This window comes from Dipodomys merriami, unplaced genomic scaffold, assembly GCF_024711535.1.
Source record: "Dipodomys merriami isolate MVZ:Mamm:240054 unplaced genomic scaffold, mDipMer1.0.p SCAF_20, whole genome shotgun sequence".
Classification (NCBI taxonomy): domain Eukaryota; kingdom Metazoa; phylum Chordata; class Mammalia; order Rodentia; family Heteromyidae; genus Dipodomys; species Dipodomys merriami.
Window position 1 is genome coordinate 22,575,001 of NW_027203382.1, and position 19,929 is coordinate 22,594,929.

Below are 19,929 nucleotides of genomic sequence, written 5' to 3' on the forward strand. Positions count from 1 at the left end.
CTTAGAGTCCTGTTGAGTCCATATATAAAAGTTATGAGTATTTTGATTTTCCCCTCATCAGTAATAAATAATGTCTGTAATATACCTCCTCACCTTTTTAAAATTAACTTCATGTCTGGCACATTTTGCCCAACCCTCCTGTTTCAAATTGTAAGGATTTTACCAGGGACAGACAAGATTCTAAACAAGTAGTGTGAGAGTAAGAGAAAATCTGTGGCAGAAAATCCTCCCCAGAAAGGGGAGGAATTTTAATGGAGATTAGGCCTCTTTTGCTCTTTTCCAGATATACACAGGTCTAGGGGTGGAGCATCTGGAAGGGCAAAGGGCATGTAGCCCCACCTCACCTCCCATATGCAGCAGGACAGGAGGCTCCTGTTCCTTTTCCCCACTAGTACCCTCTTGTTCTCATTCTTCAGCTTTAGCTGTGTGGCTTCAACAAACACTTCACATTACAGGCATGTGCAATTGCAATCTTTTAAATCCATTCTATTTTTTCCAAAATAACATATGAGATCAAATGGCCCTTTTGAGTCAGGATCCTTGCTGTTATTATTTGTAAATAAGGTGGCAAGACCAAGAATGTTCATTAAATGAAAAAGCAAGCAGTCCATAAAATGAATGGCAAGCAAACTGAGATTCATTGACAGTACGTAGGTGAGATTGATTCTAGTAGTGTGATTAAATATTTCAGAAGATCTCAAGAAATGTTTATGCTAAAGTTATAGCAGAAATTACATAACAGGAATTTCTGGAGTTTTAAGTAGAAGAACAGTATGGGTAACCAGGCCAGTGGCTCATGTCTGTAATCCTTGCTACTCAGCAGGCTTGAGATCTAAGGATCACAGTTTGAAGCCAGCCGGGGCAGGAAAGTCTATGAGACTCTTATCTCCAATTAACCACCAGAAAACCAGAAATGGCAGTGTGGCTCAAGTGGTAGAGCACTAACCTTGAACACAAAGAGGCTCAGGGATAGCACTTAGGCTCTGAGTTCAAGCCTCAGGACCAGTAAAATAAAAATAAAAAACATTGTAAGTCCTCCTACAGGATTGTGCCCCTGTCTATATATCATGTTCCCACTGTACAGTCCATCCAGCCTTCCTGATCCATCCAAACTATTGAGAGTTTTTTTGTTTGTTTGTTTTTGGCTTTGGGTTTTACATGGATGAGACTTTCTCTATCCTCTGCATGAATCAAAGTTCCCCACTTTGTATTTCCAGAACTGCTACTCCCTGTCACACACCTAATAATATTAAGTGGTTCAATGTCTTGATTAGACAACCAAAGGTTGTTCTGAAGGCTTCTGAAATGTGCAGTACTCTGTTCTGGTTTCCTTTTAGAACTAGCAAAAAGGCAAAGGCCATACTGCAGCTGAACTCCTCACACTGCTGTTTATCACAGCTCCAGAGCTGGGAGAGCCATCCACAGGGCTGCTGTGGGCTATCTTCAAACGCTAAACAGAGAGGTCACAGGAAGCATCAGCTCAGAGTGCAGGGGTTCCAGCTGGTGTGTTTTAGGAAGCTATTTTTAAGGAAACAACTATGTTGGGCTCCACAGTGCTTTACAAAATAAGAAACAAGACAATAGTGTACACACTCGCCTCTCAGTCTGTAAGTGCTTACCACACAGCGAGATGAGAGTGCAGCCTTGGCCAGAGCCTGTGGTGACTGGGAGAGGTGCAACCACAGCCTGGAGCAGCCTGGAGATCTGATCCACATGTGCGCTGAGCACAGCCATCCAGCTGCAGCCTCCATGTGCGTGGGGCGGTTGGGGCCACAGGCTTTGGCCAGTGGCTCACACCAGCTACACGAAAAAGACCTAAGTGAATTTACTGAAGAGTTTGGGGTTCTTTGAACATTTGAAATTGACAACTTAAATGAAAACTTTGAGAGACCCTGGATTCACATAATAAATAAGCAAATAAGTTGCTCTTAAACAGAAAAGTTGGCAATGGATGTCAATAGATGACAATGGATTAACTCACTTTACAGAAAAGCTGAGCGGTTCCCCCTGTAGACCCCAAATGAGTAAATTTTACTGTGAATGTGTGAAGATGGCATCATGCAGGCAGGAAAAAGCAAGAGGATTGGTAACCTTCAAAGGAAAATTTCAATTTATCTCCATAAATTACAAAAATTACAAAACTGATTTTAAAAGAGAGCTTGCAGGGCATTGGTGCTCACATCTATAATCTTAGCTACTTTGGAGGCTGAAATTTGAGAAGCACAGTTAAGAGCCACCCTGAACACACAAATCCCTGAGTGTCTAACCTCTATATAACCTGTACAAAGTTATAGTGGAGTCAAAGCTCTAGTGGAAGAGCTATAGCCAGGAGTGAAATAGGTGAGTGGTATAGCAAGAAAAGCATGAGGCATTGCGTTCTAGCCCTAGTATTGGCACATGCATGCATACATGCGTGCGTGCGCACACACATGCGCGCGCGTGCACACACACACACACACACACACACACACACACACACACACAGAGCTTGGTGAAAACAGAGCAGGCCAAACAATAGGACAAGAAAGGGACTAACTCCTCCAAGTAGCAAATTATACATCCATCCATAAATCTTTCCTCAACGTTGGTCAAATTCTAGAACATGCATATAGGGAAAATGTAAGTCTTCTTCACACCTAGATAATAGAAGTAGGTTTGCTTTTTGTTTTTGTTTTGTTTCATTTTTCTGCCAACTTTCTTTTGCTTTCTTTCCCTACTTTTTCATGGGTTTAAGAAGATAATTTTAAAAGCATTTATAGTGATGATAACATTCACTGCTAATTGCTAGACATTATTACCTGTTTCATGGAACTATTGAAGAAATTGAGTTCACATACACATTAACCTCAACAATATCTATGTTCATAATCACAGAGTAAGTGCTTATAAGTATTAGTTGTTATTACTTTTATTGTTGATGGTGTTAGCAGTAGACTTAATAATATATCACATAGTTCAGCATCATATAGATCTCATCTCTCTTTCTATTATTGGACTAATTTTATAGATAATAAACTGAGGTAGGGAAAAAATAAAGGAGGGTGTAATAATAAAAAATAAACTGAAACTGAAGTTGCCTGAAATATGTACAACTGGTAATAATGTTTATTGCACACTTTTTATATGCTTGACCTATTATTAATCTTTTTCAATATGTTAGCATGTTGAAAAATGCTGTAGACACTATTGTTCCATTATGCAGATAAAGCAACTGAAGCCAGGAAGATCAACTAACAGGATCACAAAGCTTGTGAGGCAGGAGGTGAGATTTAGACATAAGCAATTTGACTCTAAGAGTACCTGCTGTGTACTCATATGCACCGTGGCCTTAAGAGAGAAGAGATGGTTGGATTCTACTTCTATCTCATAGCCCTTTCCCACATCCTCATTAACATCTGTAGCACTATTTCCTTCAAGGACACATTTTCCAAAGCCCTACTTTCCAACAATGCCTGACTCATTCTACTTGGTGTCATTTCAGGGAAGAGACCTCGCTATCCCATTCACTCTGCACAGATGCTCAGGAATCCCTATCACTTGCCTACAACCTTCCTTATAAGCCTTAATTTCATATTACCTACTCCCACACAAGCCCATTTCCCCCAACTTGAAGTAGCTTTGACTATTAGAAACATTCTTGCATGATGGAGGCATGGCTTGAGTAGTAGAGTACTTGCCTGGAAAGAAAAAGGCCCTGATTTGAAAAGTCTCACTAATATCAAAAAAGAAAAGAAAACATAGAATCAATCCTTGCTCTATTAAGCCAGGATGACACTTTATCTCTCTGTGCCTCAGTGTTCTCATCCATAGGACAAGAAATGACTGGATTATTGGGCACTGAACTAGATACGAAGCACTTAAAATAATGTGTAATCTGTGTTATTATGTTTGGTAAGGTTAGCAGCTAACACTATCATTTTAATATATCTCCCTATTACTTCCACCCTTGAAAGCATTATAGGGTACATCCAGTCCTTCCTGAATTTAGCCTTTCATTATTTTGTCAGCTGCAGCTTTCTTCTTTCTGTATCCAGGAGAAACTCAGTCCTCGACTTCTTGATGACTTCTATTACTCTTGTTCTGTAGCATTCCATTCTGTGTATTGTCAAGAACTACCCTTCTTGGGTATTGCTCCATACATTATTGCCCACCTCAGAAGCAAACTGGCTTTTGTTTGTTTTCATATTTGGATAGATATAAAGTTCTCTATTAGTTTCTTGCCAATCCATACATGTATGTTATTTTCTGTGGACATTAAAATATACTGCTTTAATTGAACTTCCCTTTCTTCTTTGCAGGTCAGTTACTAGGTTTATTTTTTAAAGCATTTTGTTAATATGCACACAATAGGATTTTACTATCTGTTAGAAAGAATGATATTGCACCATTTGTAAAGAAATGGAAAGACCTTGGAAAAAATTATGCTAAGTGAATTAAATCAGGCCAGGAGAAACAAAGGCATGTTTTCACTTATATGTGGAAGCTAGATATAGCTTATAAACTTAAAGGTAAGTATGTTGGGTGATATGCAAGTGTATGTAAATGTATTAACTGAAAAATGATAGATTCAAGGAAGAACTTATATAGTGTTATTCCCTAGAATGGCAAAGTCAAAGTTCAGAAACATAAAACACCAGAAGTGGGTACTTGAAAGTGGTAGGGTCAAGGGGAAAGAGGTAGCCAATTAAGAAGAGAAGTCAAGAATCCAATGTATATCCTACAAAATTAGGAAGAATGGGGAAAGAGGTGGGTAGAGGAGGGATGGGTGAGAATGTTGAAAGGGATGACATTGATCAATATATATTGTATTGATAAACTGCTGGCAACTCCTTTGTTTAACCCCCTTTGTATATAATTTACATAATTACTTAAAGATAATAATATTTTAAAGCTTCAGAGGTTATGCACCAAAATGTTAACAGCAATTCATAAATTTTCAGGTAATTTTTATTTCCTTATTCATTTCATAATCTTACTTTTTTTCTGTGTGTATAAATTATCTACTAGAAAAGTGATGTCTTATAAAATATAATTAAACTATATTCAATAGTAATTTACATAGTCAGGAAGATATCCTATAAAGTTAAGAGAGAAAAGTTGCCTTTTCTAAAGATCAGAATTACCCCCAGGTACTCCTGGACCTTTTGCAATTTAGTGAACACAACACTCACTATTAAAAAGTACCTTTCAAGGAAGTGGCACTGTAGTTCAAGTGGTAGAGCGCTCGCCTTGAGCTGGAGCTCAAGGACAGCGCTTGGCCCAGAGTTTAAGACTCACAACCAACACAACAACAACAAAAAAGTACCTTTCAACCTACACTGTAACTGTAGGCCCTTTGTTCCAACAATAAAATAGACATAAGACATATAACTTATCTTATAGATTAGGATTGAACTTCTCTGTTGAAATAGAGATGACCCCCTTCAAACCAGGTCCTCATGCTCAAGAAATCTCTAAGGTCCTTTTGGAGCCCCTATGAGCTGTGAAGAACATAATTTTCCACAGAAAGGGTGTTCCACCTTATTCTGAAAACTCCTTAACTTTAAACTTTCAGATTTTGTTCACATAAGAAGCTCTATAGATTTACTACATAGTAATAGGATGAGGCTTACCTTCATTTGCCCTAAAGATTCGTGCTTGTGTTATTTCTCATTTCTGAAATCAGAACATGTGGCCAATCCAAATTATTACAGTATTTCAGTCTGGCTAGAAAATTTTATTATCTGAGATCACTTTTAGTTTAGAAGGAAAAGCAAACTCTTTCTGTTTTCTGTTTCCCTTGAAACTCCCTAGTTCTTCCCCAAAGTTAACAAAACCAGTACCCTTTCTTTTCCAGCAAACTGGTGGGTGGATTATTTGACACTTTTGATGAAGGATTTCTAACCCTTTGAATGAATTTTCTGCTTATATTATTTCTTCTTCTTCATTTACTAATATCCCTTTGTTTCTGGGGTTCTGCTTTGCTTTTGCCCACCCTTCCATACACCTAACCATTTTCAGGGCTCACTGGTCACTACCTGCAGTAGATAAATCAGAATAGGCCTTCAGCCTCTTATGCAGGGTCTTGTCCTATGCCTCCAATATGTAGTGGTATTATCAGCTTTGAGCTCATATTAGTTCCTCAGGTCAATATTTTCAGTACCAGAACTATATTCTCCCCACTATTTCCTGTGCCTGTATCTATTCTACCAACACCAACAATGTTCTCCCAATCACAAAGCTTGAAACTTTAGAATATTAATTGTGTTATATACCCATATATAACATCTTGGATTTCACCTTTTAAATTTCTCTTTGAGCCAGGAGCCAGTGGCTCACACCTGTAATCCTAGCTACTCAGGAGGCTGAGATCTGAGGATCATGGTTTGAAGCCAGTCCAGGCAGAAAAGTCCCCCTGAGACTCTTATATTCAATTAACCACTTAAAAACCAGAAGTGGTGCTATAGCTCAACGTGGTAGAGTGCTAGTCTTGAGCAAAATTGCTCAGGGACGTTCAAGCGTCATAACCAACAGAAAATAAATGAAATATAAATAAATAAATTTCTCTTGGATATTTCCTTACTTACCATTTCATGCCATAGAATTTCAGAGCACAGTGCTCTATTACTACTGTCATTAATCAACAAACATTTCTTTTTTTTTAATTTAATTTAATTTTATTTGTGAACATACTGTACAGAGGAGTTACAATTACATGGTCAGGATAATGCGTACATTTCTTACCAAGCATTGCAGCCTCCTCCTTTGTTTACCCTTCACATCCCTTCCCAGCCTCCCCCCTCCCCCCAATCCCAATCCTTCTCCTTCCCCCCCCCCCCCGCACTGACGTTGTAAAGCTAGTTTTGGACACGACAACTTGTACTTCTCATTGTTGCAACAGGTCCACCTGTATCCTTAAACAACTGGTTTTTCCCCATCTCCTCCACAAGTTATACTGACATCAAATATAGTGAAAGCAGGGGTTATACTGTGGGGGAGGGATATACAAAGCAGCAAAGAGATAATCTTATAAATGCATTAGAAACACATGCATGAAAGAAAAAAAACATTAAAATACACATCTAAGGGTTCATTTTCCTGACATCACATTATCTGACCTTTTCCACTTGACTCATACATATACTAGATATTACAAATAAGGGAAACCATGGGACCTATGTTTCTTTGGGCTTGGCTTACTTCACTTAATATAATTTTTTCCAAGTTTTTCCATTTCCTAACAAATGGGGCAATGTCATTCTTTCTGATGGAGGCATAGAATTCCATTGTGTAAATATACCACATTTTCTTGATCCATTCATCTACTGAGGGGCATCTGGGTTGGTTCCATATCTTAGCTATGGTAAACAATGCTGCAATAAACATAGTTGTGCTGGTAGCTTTAGTGTGGTCTTGTTTGTAAACATTTGGGTAAATGCCCAAAAGTGGGATTGCTGGGTCATAGGGGAGTTCTATGTGAAGTCTTTTGAGGAACCTCCATACTGCTTTCCAAAGTGGTTGAACAAGTTTACATTCCCACCAACAATGAAGTAAGGTTCCTTTCTGTCCACATCCCCTCCAGCATCTGTTGTTGTTAGAGTTCTTGATTTTTGCCGTTCTAACTGGAGTGAGGTGATCTCTCAATGTTGTTTTGATTTGCATTTCTTTTATGGCTAGAGATGTTGAACATTTCTTCATGTCTCTATTGGCCATCCTTCTTTCTTCTTCAGAGAAGTTTCTCTTTAAGTCTTTCGCCCACTTATTTATTGGGCAGTTGTTTCTTTGAGGATTTGTTGTTGGGGGGTTTAATTTTTTGAGTTCCAAGTATATTTTAGATATGAGACCCTTGTCTGTTGTATGGCTAGTAAAGATCTTCTCCCAATCCGTGGGCTTTCTATTGATCTTGCTAGCTATGTCATTTGCCCTGCAGAAGCTCTGCAACTTTATGCAATCCCATTTGTCCAACCTTTCTTTGATTTGTTGTGTTTCCGGGTCTCTATTCAGAAAATTTCGGCCTGAGCCAAGGAGACCTAGGGTTTCTCCTATTCCATCCTGTAATGTTTTCAGAGTTCAACAAACATTTCTTAAATCTGAACCTAGTCTAACTCTTCAGAGAACTTTTAAAAGTTTGTTAACAATCTAAGAAATCTGTGCTTCATTCTTTGATTTCAGTTATCAGTCTCACACACTCAATTTAATCATCAAAATGTCAAATTTAATAATCTAGTATTTCTTATTAATATAGATACAACAATTCTCAACCAAAGACTAACAGATGGGATTTAGCAATAAATAAAAGGATTATATACCATAACCAAGTGGGGTTTATCCCAGGAATGTAAGGTCAGTTTAACAGCTGAAAATTAATTAATATGCCATGTCAACAGAATAAAGGACACGGACACACGGACACACACACACACACACACACACACACACACACACACACACACACATATGCTCACAGCATAATCTCAATAGATTCAGAAAAGCCTTTGACAAAACTCAAAACCCCTCCATAATAAAAGCACTCAAACTTAGGAATAGAAGGGGTATTATTAAACCTAATAGAGAGCATCTACCCAAGACCTACACCTAGCATCATGTTTAAAGAGTGACTGGTTTCCTCCTAAAATCAGGAATACAAGGATGTCTATTCTCACCATTTGTGCCAGAATATATTAGAGATTCTAAGCATTGCAACTAGGCAAAGAAAGGAAAATAAGACACCTAGATTATCAAGGAAGTAAATGGTAGTGATGGTACTGGTACCGAGGATCAGAACCAAAAGGCTCACTATTGCTAGGGCATTGCTCTACTACTTGAGCCCACATCTCTATTTTTTTTGCTTTCATTTTGTTTTTGAAATAAGTTCTTGTTAATTTTAAATATCTGGACTCAAATGCAAGGTCCTTTGCCTTCACCTAACCAGTAGCTGGAATTATAGATGTGGACCACCATGCCTGGATGAGGCAGACATGCCTGAACTTATTTATTTCAAAAATTATTTCTAGTGAAAGAGTGACTCAGTATTACAGAGCCTATCTAGCAAGCAGGAGGCCCTCAGTTCAAATCCCGGTATCACCAAATCAAGCAAACAAACAACAACAACAACAAATGCTCCTAAGCACAGTAATCAAAATAGTGTCATTCTGGAGTAAAAATAGGCACACCGGTCAGTAGAATAGAAATAAGTCTTCCATTTATAGTCAGTATTTGACAAAGATCCAAAATAATCAAACAATAGTTTCCTCAGCAAATAATGTTGGGACACCTGGAAATCCACAAACAAAAGAATGAAGTTTCTCTCTTGTCTCCCACCATCCATAAAAACAATTTAAAATGGATCAAAGACCTAAACCTAAGAGCTAAAACTATAAATTCTTAAAAGAAAGCCTAGATGTAAGTCTTTGTGATCTTAGATAAGCCAGTGGTTTCTTAGATATCTCGCCAAAAATAACAATAACAAAGTAGAAGTTTATTAAAATTAACTTTTTAAGGGTTAGGTCATGGCTGAAGTGGTAGAATGCCTAACAAGCACAAGGCCCTGAGTTCACAACCATAAAAAAAAAAAAACCTTGTTGGTGTCAAAGGACACCAACAAGAAATTAAAGGGACAATCACAGAAAGGGATTGTTTGCATCTGATAAAGGACTTGTATCTAGAATGTATAAAGATTTCTTACAACCAAATGATAGAGACAACTCAATCAGAAATGGACTAAGGATTTATGAAGAGATAGAAAAACCTAGAAGATATTGTTCTAAGTGAAATAAGCCAGTTGCAGAATTACAAATACTGCATGATTTCTTGTATGTAGAAAAATACAAAATAGAACAGTGGCTTTCAATTGCTGGTAAGAGGTGCAAGGAATGAAGGCAATCAAAGATACAAACTTTTAGTAGTAAGTGGACATTCTGGTGATCTGATAGTGATTAGAGTTAATTATATTATATTGTACATTTGAACTTTACTAAAAGAGTGGTTCTTAAGTATTCTCACACAAAAGTTAAATATGTGAAGTAATGAATAGGTTATTAGGTTGAGGAAATTATTTCACAAAATATATTTATTAAAACATCAAATTTTACATTTTAGATATATGTCAATCATAATTTTTTAAGTTCTTAAAAAAGGGGAAAGGACCTGGATAGGCATTGTCCAAAGAAAATATACAAATGCCAGTCACAGAGTTACTGGATACAAGGTCAATATGTTTTTTAAAAAGCCAATTTCAGCTGGGTGCCAGTGATTCACATCTGCAATTCTGGCTACTCAGGAGGCTGAGGTCTAAAAATAACAGTTCAAAGCCAGCCCAGATAGGGAAGTCCATGAGATTCTTATGTCCAGTTAACCACCACAAGCCTAGATGTGGAGGTATGGCTCAAATGGCAGAATACAAGCCTTGAGTGAAAAAGCTAAGAGACAGTGGCCATGTCTTGAGTTCAGTAGTAGCATATACACATACCACACACACACAGCCACCTCATTTTTATATGGTAGCAATGAACATGCAGAATATGAAATATATTTTTGAATATTATTTGCAAACCAACTATGCATATCCCCACAAAAGATGTATACTACAGAAAAACATAAAACTATTTTAAAAACCCTCAAAACTGAAATAAATGTTGGATCTACCAGACTCATTAATTATAAATCTCAATGTTTTAAGACTCCAATACCTCAGTTTGATTATTAAAGTCCCAGAGATATAGTGTGAAATTTGACAAGCTGCTCCTAAAATTTATATTAAAAATGCAAAACTTCAAAGATGATCAGATAAATCTCAAACAATAGCAGACTTAGGGAACATATGCCAGCAGATCAGTAAACAAGACAGACTGTTGTCAGCACAGGGGTAGATAAAAGCCCATGGTGATGAGTTGCAAACTCCCGAGGTGTGCCACCAAATGTTAGTAGCCACCAGGTGCACATGAAAATTGAATCAAAACTTTAGTGCCTCAGCTATACCAGCCACACTTCAGATGCTCAAGGGCCATGTTAGCTAGTGTCAACATCAGGCAGCAAGCTGCTGAACATTTCCATGTCACAGAAAGTTCTATGGGACAGTAGTGATCGTAAGACTGACTTACTGGGGAAATAGGCATTTGGCACAGGTATCACCACAGATGAGAGGGATAAAGGGACCGTCTTTACAATCAATTGTGTTTGGTCAATTCAAAGCCCTATTATAAAACAAATCACTTTATGGACAAAACTCAATTCCAGGCAGATTTTAAATATAAATGTAAGGGAGAGGGTGTAATTTTTATCAACAGAATACTATCCAGGGATGAAAATGAAGTTCTAGAAATAGGCCAGCCCCAACAATGTAGATGAGTCCCATAAGCATTGTGTGTTCAAAAGGAGCCAGTCAGAATAAATACTACACAAAGATCAAAAGTATCTCTGCTGTTCAAAGTTGGGATAGCAGATACTTTGAGAGAGAAGGGAATGCCTTTGGGCCATGTTCAGGGTCCTGAAGTCCTAGCAATTTTCTGCTTCTTGATTGGGCTTTTGTTTATAGGAAACAATCACTGTTTATCAAGGTGAATACTTGTGATATGTGCATTTTTTTCATGGCTGATATTTTTAAGTAGTTTTAAAGCATCCCCTGGAATGACAGACAAAAAGATGATTCTTGTTGTTTGAATGTTTTTTAAATATTAAGCTTCTGTCTAAAAACTCTAGATATCAGTTTTTAAGTCTGAAAATATTAGATATAGGATCTGAATAAATGGAGACAGTACCAATAGGAGGGTCAATTAGTATGTGCTGTAAAGTTGGAAATGTATGTATCTCTCAATTGGACGGTTCTACTTCTACACTCAGACCCCAGAGAGATTCCCACATGTGTGCACAGACAGTGGTATTCATTGTAGGATAGTTAATAATAGCAAATAATAATAATAATGAATTCTTGAATGCCTATCATCAGGGAATAGATGAATAATCTGTGTTATTTTTATATAGTATTACTGAATAGTTAAGAGGAATATATATGCATACATAATAACAAAGTTCTAAATACAACAGCCAATGACAAGGCAAGTTGCAGAATACACACATGTGTTGCAGAACACAACACACATACGTCCCTTCTAAAAGTATAAAGCAGTACTACATATACTCCTTTTCACATACACATGCTCCTGCATTTTCAAATAGCTGAGGTACATGACATGACAGTGGCGGCTGCTGGTGAGTAGATACAAGGACTGAATCAAGAGGGAAAAAAAGGAGACTTTGTTGTCCAATTTATTTTGTTAAAATCAATGTAAATATGGAAAAATAGAACCCCTGTTTATTGTAGATGATGTCTTACAAGGTGTTAAGTTATATTATTCCCTGTTATTTTCTAAAATTCTTAAAAAAATTGAAGTTGAGATAATAGTATCTTTCATTGTTTAGTCTTAAACTTATTTATTGTTTGGGTGTTTTATGATCCTGTTTGTTTTAAGGAAAAGATATATACATAAACATAAGTAAGGCTGAGATAGCTGCTTCCTTCTTTGGCTTATGTTCACAAAACATGTTTGTTTTATTTCACATTCTTTGGTATGAAAGCATGGCCTTTATACAAACTTGTAAGGAGTAAGATACAAGGCTTCACAGTTTTACCACCGTCTGTGTTTTAAGAGCTTGCTTCCTATGATAGACATCCCTACTTACCTTGTTGGAGCCAAAATATCCACAAGCAAAGAAGCAAGAGGTCAAAAGGTTTTCCTCTTGGTGTGTGATATTTAAGGCTGAAACTGCTGATGTTTATTAGATTGGTCTCCACATGTCTCCTCAGGGTTGCTTTCCAAGACTGATGACCAGTCTCTTTTTCACCCCAACTGTGCTTTCTGCATGGAGCTCTCCCCCATGTTAAAGCCCTAGCAAGCACTGAAATCCTGCTTTGGCAAACACATGGGCACCTCAGCATCTTTTTCTGAGACAATCTGTTTCTCAAGGTGGTCTTGAACTTCTGAGGCTCAAGCAAATCAAATCACCTGCCTTAGCCTTCCCAGCAGCTGGGACTACAGGTACATACTTCTATGCCCAGCTTCTCAGTCTCCTATAAAAGGAACGTCTTGGCTTAGGTTTGCCACGGTGCAAGAGTCTGTGCCTATACAGAGGTACACTGTGGACATTTGTTATTGGGTTGATAGTTCAGCAATCCTTTTAAGTACTCTCTGATGACTGCCAAGACTACCTTTGAAAAGTTAACAGAGAAAATTTAACTTAAAACAGAATAAACATTATTAAGTAGAAATTGAGGCTTTTAAATATGCACAGGTAAGCATGAGGTAGAGGAGCTTCCATATTTGCATTCATATAGAGGAGCGCTCTATGTGTCAAATGTATTCCTAAGGCGGGCAACGAAGGGAGTTTCCCAAAGAAGGAACATGGATCTAAATTTGGAGCCAGTGTATGTCTCATCTGCACTGTGAACTCTGATGGAGACCCTTAGCTGTTGGTAAAAGCAGTAAGTTTTTCCAAGTCGAGTCAATTATCATCCATTGGTAGTAATTATCAATTATCATTATCAATCTAAATCTCTCCAAATGAGTTTATCAACAACAAAGCAAGATTTTTGTGTCAATGTTTCTGGCCCTTGCCTCTTGATGGGTACCATACTCGAGCGGGTAGGTATTAGTAAATATTCCCCTAACAATTTAATGACCATTAGTATTAAAACCTCAAACTGATAAGTTAATATAATCCATGTTTCCAATCAATAAATTATATGCAGAATTTATTCTTTTGGCTGAAGATTTGGCACAAATGGAAGAACACATACTTAGAAAGCATAAGGCTCTGAGTTCAAACCCCAGTACACATGAGCAATTTAAAATTTATCTTTATACCCACAGTTATTCTGTCTCAACAGTCAACTAAGTGTTCACTTACCCTTAGATTTCCTAAGTGTAGTTTAAAAATAAGCATATACACTTTTTCATAGCATGTTTAAACTCTACAGCTTGAGATAGAACATTAAAATAAACATTTTAGGGACTGGAGGCGTAGTCTGAGTGGTAGAGTACCTGCCTCAAAAGTGCTGAGGCCTAGCATTATACTTAATGGCAAAAAGCTAAAGCCATTTCCTCTAAACTCAGGGACAAGACAAGGATGTCCACTCTTTCTACTCCTCTTCAATTTAGTATTAGAATGCCTAGCTAGAACAAACATAAAGGGGATCCAAATAGGGAAAGATGAAGTAAAACTCTCCCTCTTTGCAGATGACATGATGTTGTATTTAAAGCACCCCCATGGACTCCACTCCCAAGTTACTTGAGCTGGTCCAAAATATTGGCAAAGTAGCAGGGAATATCAAAAATCAATGGCTTTCCTGTATGCCAACAGTGAGAAGAGTGCAGCTGAAATCAGGAAAGCAACTCCTTTTGTAATAGCCCCACAAAAAATAAAATACCTAGGAGTTAACTAAAGAAGTGAAGAACCTCTAGGATGAAAACTTTAGAAACTTGAAAGAGGAAATCAAAGCAAAACTAAGGAAATAGAAAAACTTCCCACGCTCCTGATTTGGAGGATTAACATCATGAAAATGGCAATAGTTCCCAAGGCTATCTACAAATTCAATGTGATACCCATCAATATCCCAACCTCATTCTTCAATGAAATAGAAGCAACCCAAAAATTCATATGGAACAATAAAAGACTCCAAATAGCAAAAATAATCCTTAGCAGAAAAAACAGTGCTGGAGGAATAGCAATACCAAACTTCAAACTCTACGACAAAGCCATAGTAATCAAAACAACATGGTAGTGCCACAAGAACAGACCTCAGGACCAATGGAATAGAACTGAAGACCCAGAAATGAACCCACAGACCTATAACCACCTAATCTTTGATAAGGGAGCCAAAAAAATAGAATGGAGGAAAGACAGCCTTTTCAGTAAATGGTGCTGGTAAAATTGTTTAAACACCTGTAGAAAACTAAAGCTAAATCCTTATATATCACCCGGTACCAGAATCAACTCCAAATGGATCAAAGACCTCAGAGTCAAAGCAGACACCATGAAAACATTACAGGAAGGAATAGAAGAAACCCTAGGGCTCCTTGGCACAGGCTGAAATTTTCTTAATAAAGACCTAGAACCACAACAAATCAAAGAAAGGCTGGACAAATGGGATTGCATGAAACTGCAGTGCTTCTGCATAGCAAAGGACATAGCTAATAAGAAAGCCCAGTAGCTATACAATGGTCAAGGGTCTCATATCTAAAATATACCTGGAACTCAAAAAATTAAATCCTCCAAAAATATCCTCAAAGAAACAACTGCCCCATTAACAACCAGGCTAAAGACTTAAAGAGAGACTTCTCTGAAGAAGAAATAAGAATGGCCAATAGACATAAAAGAAATGTTTAACTTGTCTGGCCATAAAAGAAATGCAAATCAAAACAAGATTGAGATTCCATCTCACCCCAGTTAGAGTGGCTATAATCAAGAAATCTAATAACAACCCATGCTGGAGGGGATGTGGCCAAAAGGGAACCCTACTGCCTGGTTGGTTGGGAGTGTAAACTTGTTCAACCACTCTGGAAAGCAGTATGGAGGTTCCTCAAAAGACTCCACATAGTGCTCCCCTATGATGCAGCAATCCCACTTCTGGGCATTTACCCAAATGATCACAAAGAGGGCCATACTAAAGCTACCAGCACAACTATGTTTATCTCAGTGTTATTCACCATAGTTAAGATATGGAACCAACCCAGATGCCCCGCAGTAGATGAATGAATCAAGAAAATGTGATATATATATATATATATATATATATATATATGAATTCTGTGCTTCCATCAGAAAGAATGATACCACCCCATTTTTTAGGGAATGGAAAGACTTGGAAAAAATTATATTAAGTGAAGTAAGCCAGACCCAAAGAAATATAGGTCCCATGATTTCCCTCATTTGCAATAACTAGTATACGTCTAGGATAATTTTATCAGATGAGCAGAAAAGGCTCAAAAGCTATGTACATATGAACCCCAAGATAGGGACACAAGAGGCCTTTCCTTGTTTTTGTTGTTATTTTAAATGTACTATGTGATTTTTTTTTTTGTTTCCTTTATATGTTCTTCCCCCTATGGTATATTCCTTGCTGTCGCTGTACTTGATTTTGGTACCCTGAATCTTGTATATACGTTTGTCTAATATGGGGAGGGGAAGGGGACTAACAAAATGCTGAAACAAGGATACAGGATGACCCATTGCAAAGATGATACCCACAGACGGTATATTGGAATTCAACTTTACAACTTTGGGTGGGGCAGGGGGGGAAGGTTGGGGAGGGAAAGGATAGTGGGAGAACAAGAGAAGGGGTAACAATGCTTGACAAGATATGTACTCATTCCCTCATTCATGTAACTGTAACCTTCTGTACAGCATCTTTACAATAAATTTTTAAAAAGTGCTAAGGGCCTGATTTCAATCCCCAATACCTCAAAAAATAAAATAAAATGAGCATTTTATAATTTTTATACTTTTACATAGTTATAACTAGACACAGAACACATTTAATTTATATATTTAAGAAGGAAAAAAACACCTACCCTCACAGAAACCACAACGATTGTCACTGCTGTAACAGAACACTGTTCTGCGTAGAGCCATTTGTACATTGGCAGAACACAGCAATTTTAGGGATGAATTAGCATTCTAATCTCTTTGGGATTTCCTTTATATTTGTGGTGGTTTATGACTGACATTTCATGTAACTATAGCTTTCTGCTTATATTTAATAAAAGATTCATTTCTGTGGCAGCACACATTTGCATGCCAATGTTGAATAGAAGCTACTGTTCTGCAAGAATGATATAAAATGCTGATTTATAATGATATAGTCCAATAATAGCAATCTAACTTCTGCAAACTTTTTCTTCCCAGGTCCTGGCAACAGCCTGGCTCCAGCCAAGGACAACTCTTCTCTTCTGGAGTATTCAGCCTTTAACTCATCTGTCCATGCTGCAATTAGACACAGAAACTGGAAACTCCTCACAGGCTCCCCAGGTAGAAGACTTAGCTTAGCCAGCATCACTTCCTGCAGTGGATAGGGAAGGGCTGAGTCCCTGGGTGCTATCTCTAGTCTGCACTCTTGGAACTTTATCCTCTTGACCACTTTTTAAATGGAAAGGGAAAACCTTAACCTTCTTTTTCTAACCATTCCTGCCTCATATCTGGCTCCACAAGGCTCTTAAGCTTCACCCTCCTATCATATTGCTCAGATACCTGAAATGGTAATTAGCCCTGCAAGCATTCTATGCTTTATGACCAGATGTGTGTCACTAGAAGACAACTCTATTCAGGGATTTCTTATCCTACCCTTAAGACAGCCTGTTCCTGATGATACTGTTTCCATTATTGTCATGGCCCAAGTAGGCTTTCCCACCAGAACATCAAGGAAAGGCTCTACCAAAATGACTGCCTTTGGAAAAATATATTTCTAGGGCGTTTGAATAAGGAGGTAATGAGAAATTATTTCACCAGTGGTCCTGATCCCAAAATAATTGGGAGGGGCAAATTAACTACTATAGTAAAGTGAAAAGAAGAAATGTCACTCAAATGCTTCTTGAGAAAATGCTGGTTTCAAGTTATGTATTGCTGTCAAGTACAGCACATCTAGCTAACCAAGAATGCCTGGGTGATAAACTTTCAACTGGAGAAGGAGGCTACTACCCTGATTATATTATCTCAGAAAGATATCTCTCTCTCTCTCTCTCTCTCTCTCTCTCTCTCTCTCTCTCTCTCTCTCTCTCTCTCTCTCTCTCTCTCTCTCTCTCTCTCTGCCTCTCTCTCTCTCTTCTCTCCGTTTCTCTCTCTCTCTGCCTCTCTCTCTCTCTTCTCTCCGTTTCTCTCCCTCCTCCTGTCTCTCCCTCTTCTTCTCCCTAAAGCTTTAGCAAGGATTTATTTTTGTAAACCACGGTTAAATAAGGAGAAATGGAGGATAAACATTTACTGTTCCCATTAAGAAATGGGAATTTAGAGACTAAAAATGACTATTCTTATCTGTAGTTTTTATATTTTTGAGCTGGGTAATAACAGTGATTTTGCAAGTCTTGATCTTTCTCTGATGGGTTTGGGTTTAGGACTTTGTATCAGATATCCCCTTCTATCTCTGCTAATCTTGGAAATTGAAAGAGGTGTAGTGAGAGCAGAGCTGGTCTGCTTTTTTTTCGGTTTACTTCCTCATATTAATTTCAAGTCTGGCCCTGCAAAAGGACATCTTTTCAAAACTTTTGTCAGTAGCAGGTATGATGATTAAGGCTGCATATAATTTAGCATTGCTTCGTATGGAGTATTCTTGGCATTTACAGCATAACAATTTTTCATCATTGGAAGTGATGCAAGATATTTTACACCACGAGTCTATGCCTACTAAATATTAGCATATGGTCACCCCATTCCTTGTGACAATTGAAAATATTCCCTTGGACACAATATGTACACACATATTCTAGATGTCCCTGGTTGTAAACCAGTAAGACATGTCTTTTGTTGGTGATGGTGGTGGTCGTGGAGCCTGAACTCCGGGCCTGGGCACTGTTTCTCAGCTCTTCAACTCAAAACTAGCATTCTACCACTTGAGCCACAGTGCCACTTCCGGCTTTTTCTGCTTATGTGGTGCTGAGGAATCGAATGCAGGGCCTCAAGCATGTAACTCTCCCACTGAGCCACCTTCCCAGCCCTAAGACATGTCTTTTTAAAGCACTGGAAGCCAAAGTCTGGGACAAGTCTAGAGATGGCACCAAGAATCACATCCTTTTTACGTGTCTACATCCACGAGCCTACACGGCCTTGTCCCTAGACACTCCCTGAAATTAGAACCTGCTCTAATGCTTGTCTTCCACAATAAACATCTCTGGGGTTTTCTTTGTTTTTTGTTTTTTTGTTTTAACCAGGCTGTGGTTACTGGTTCCCCCCGCCATCTCAATCTAATAATTTTGAGATAGCTTCATTGGATCCACCAAACAAGACCCTCTGGCTTTTTGATATTGATCGGGACCCAGAAGAAAGACACGACCTGTCCAGAGAAAATCCCCACATCGTGAAGAAGCTCCTTTCTCGCCTGCAGTACTACCAGCAACACTCAGTGCCTGCATACTTCCCTCCACAGGACCTCCGCTGTGATCCCAAGGACACGGGTGTGTGGGGCCCTTGGATGTAGCTGAGGTTAGATTTGGGGGAAGTTGTAACACCTTTCTGTTTAAAGCTCCACTTAGGCCTTGACTCTTGTGGCTGCTCATCTCCTTTATTCTCCTCCCTGGATTCACCTGGTCCTTTTTAAACTCCCAAATCATACCAAGAAGTCTGACTTCTAGTGTATTTCAGAAGCCAATAAAATCTGGAAGGCTCTACTGTTGGCTGAAGTTTGTGTCTGGGGGGCTAGGGCAGCCGGGTTCATTGCGGCTTCATAAGCTGTGGGACAGCTGGGAACTTAACTTGACATAGAAAGTTCCCATTGAGTCCTGGAAGCTGGAACAGCTGGCTCTTTTTGCCTCACAGGTTACACTTTAGATTTCCCACTACCATTAACCAGTTTTATTGGAATGACTCACATTTGTTGTAACAAATGAGGGAGCAGACAGTTGTTCATGGCTCTGTTGGCCAGGGGCTCTTCCTGTCTGTGAGAGATCATGTTCAGGCATTCCAAGTTAATGACCCCTCATCCCCCGCTGCACTCAGCTCATCATGGCATTGTAAGGCCCATTTCATTAAGGTCAACATGGAAATGTGTCTACACCTTGGTTTTGGTGTCTACAATAAAGAAATGTTTTTATCTTACACTTCCCCAGCCATTTCGCATTCGATTTAGACTTCCTGTCATCTCCAGTTCTCCAGTGACTAATTCCTGCCATACCTTTTGAGTCCAATGTCCTGGGCCTGAGAACGCTACTTTCCTGTCCATTGTGAGCACCTGAGCTATGGAATACCTCTCAG

The 19,929-nt window shown here is 38.5% G+C and overlaps 1 protein-coding gene across 1 annotated transcript in view; it reads left to right on the top strand.

The window, feature by feature from the left end:
* Arsb (arylsulfatase B) overlaps positions 1-19,346 on the top strand; it is a 175,336-nt gene extending 155,990 nt beyond the window's left edge. Inside the window, exons 7-8 of the mRNA XM_070031209.1 lie at positions 16,879-17,001; positions 18,891-19,346. Of these exons, the coding sequence (XP_069887310.1) occupies positions 16,879-17,001; positions 18,891-19,156 (389 nt within the window). The 3' untranslated portion in view covers positions 19,157-19,346. The remainder of the gene's footprint in view (positions 1-16,878; positions 17,002-18,890) is intronic.
* The last annotated feature ends 583 nt before the right edge of the window (positions 19,347-19,929 follow it).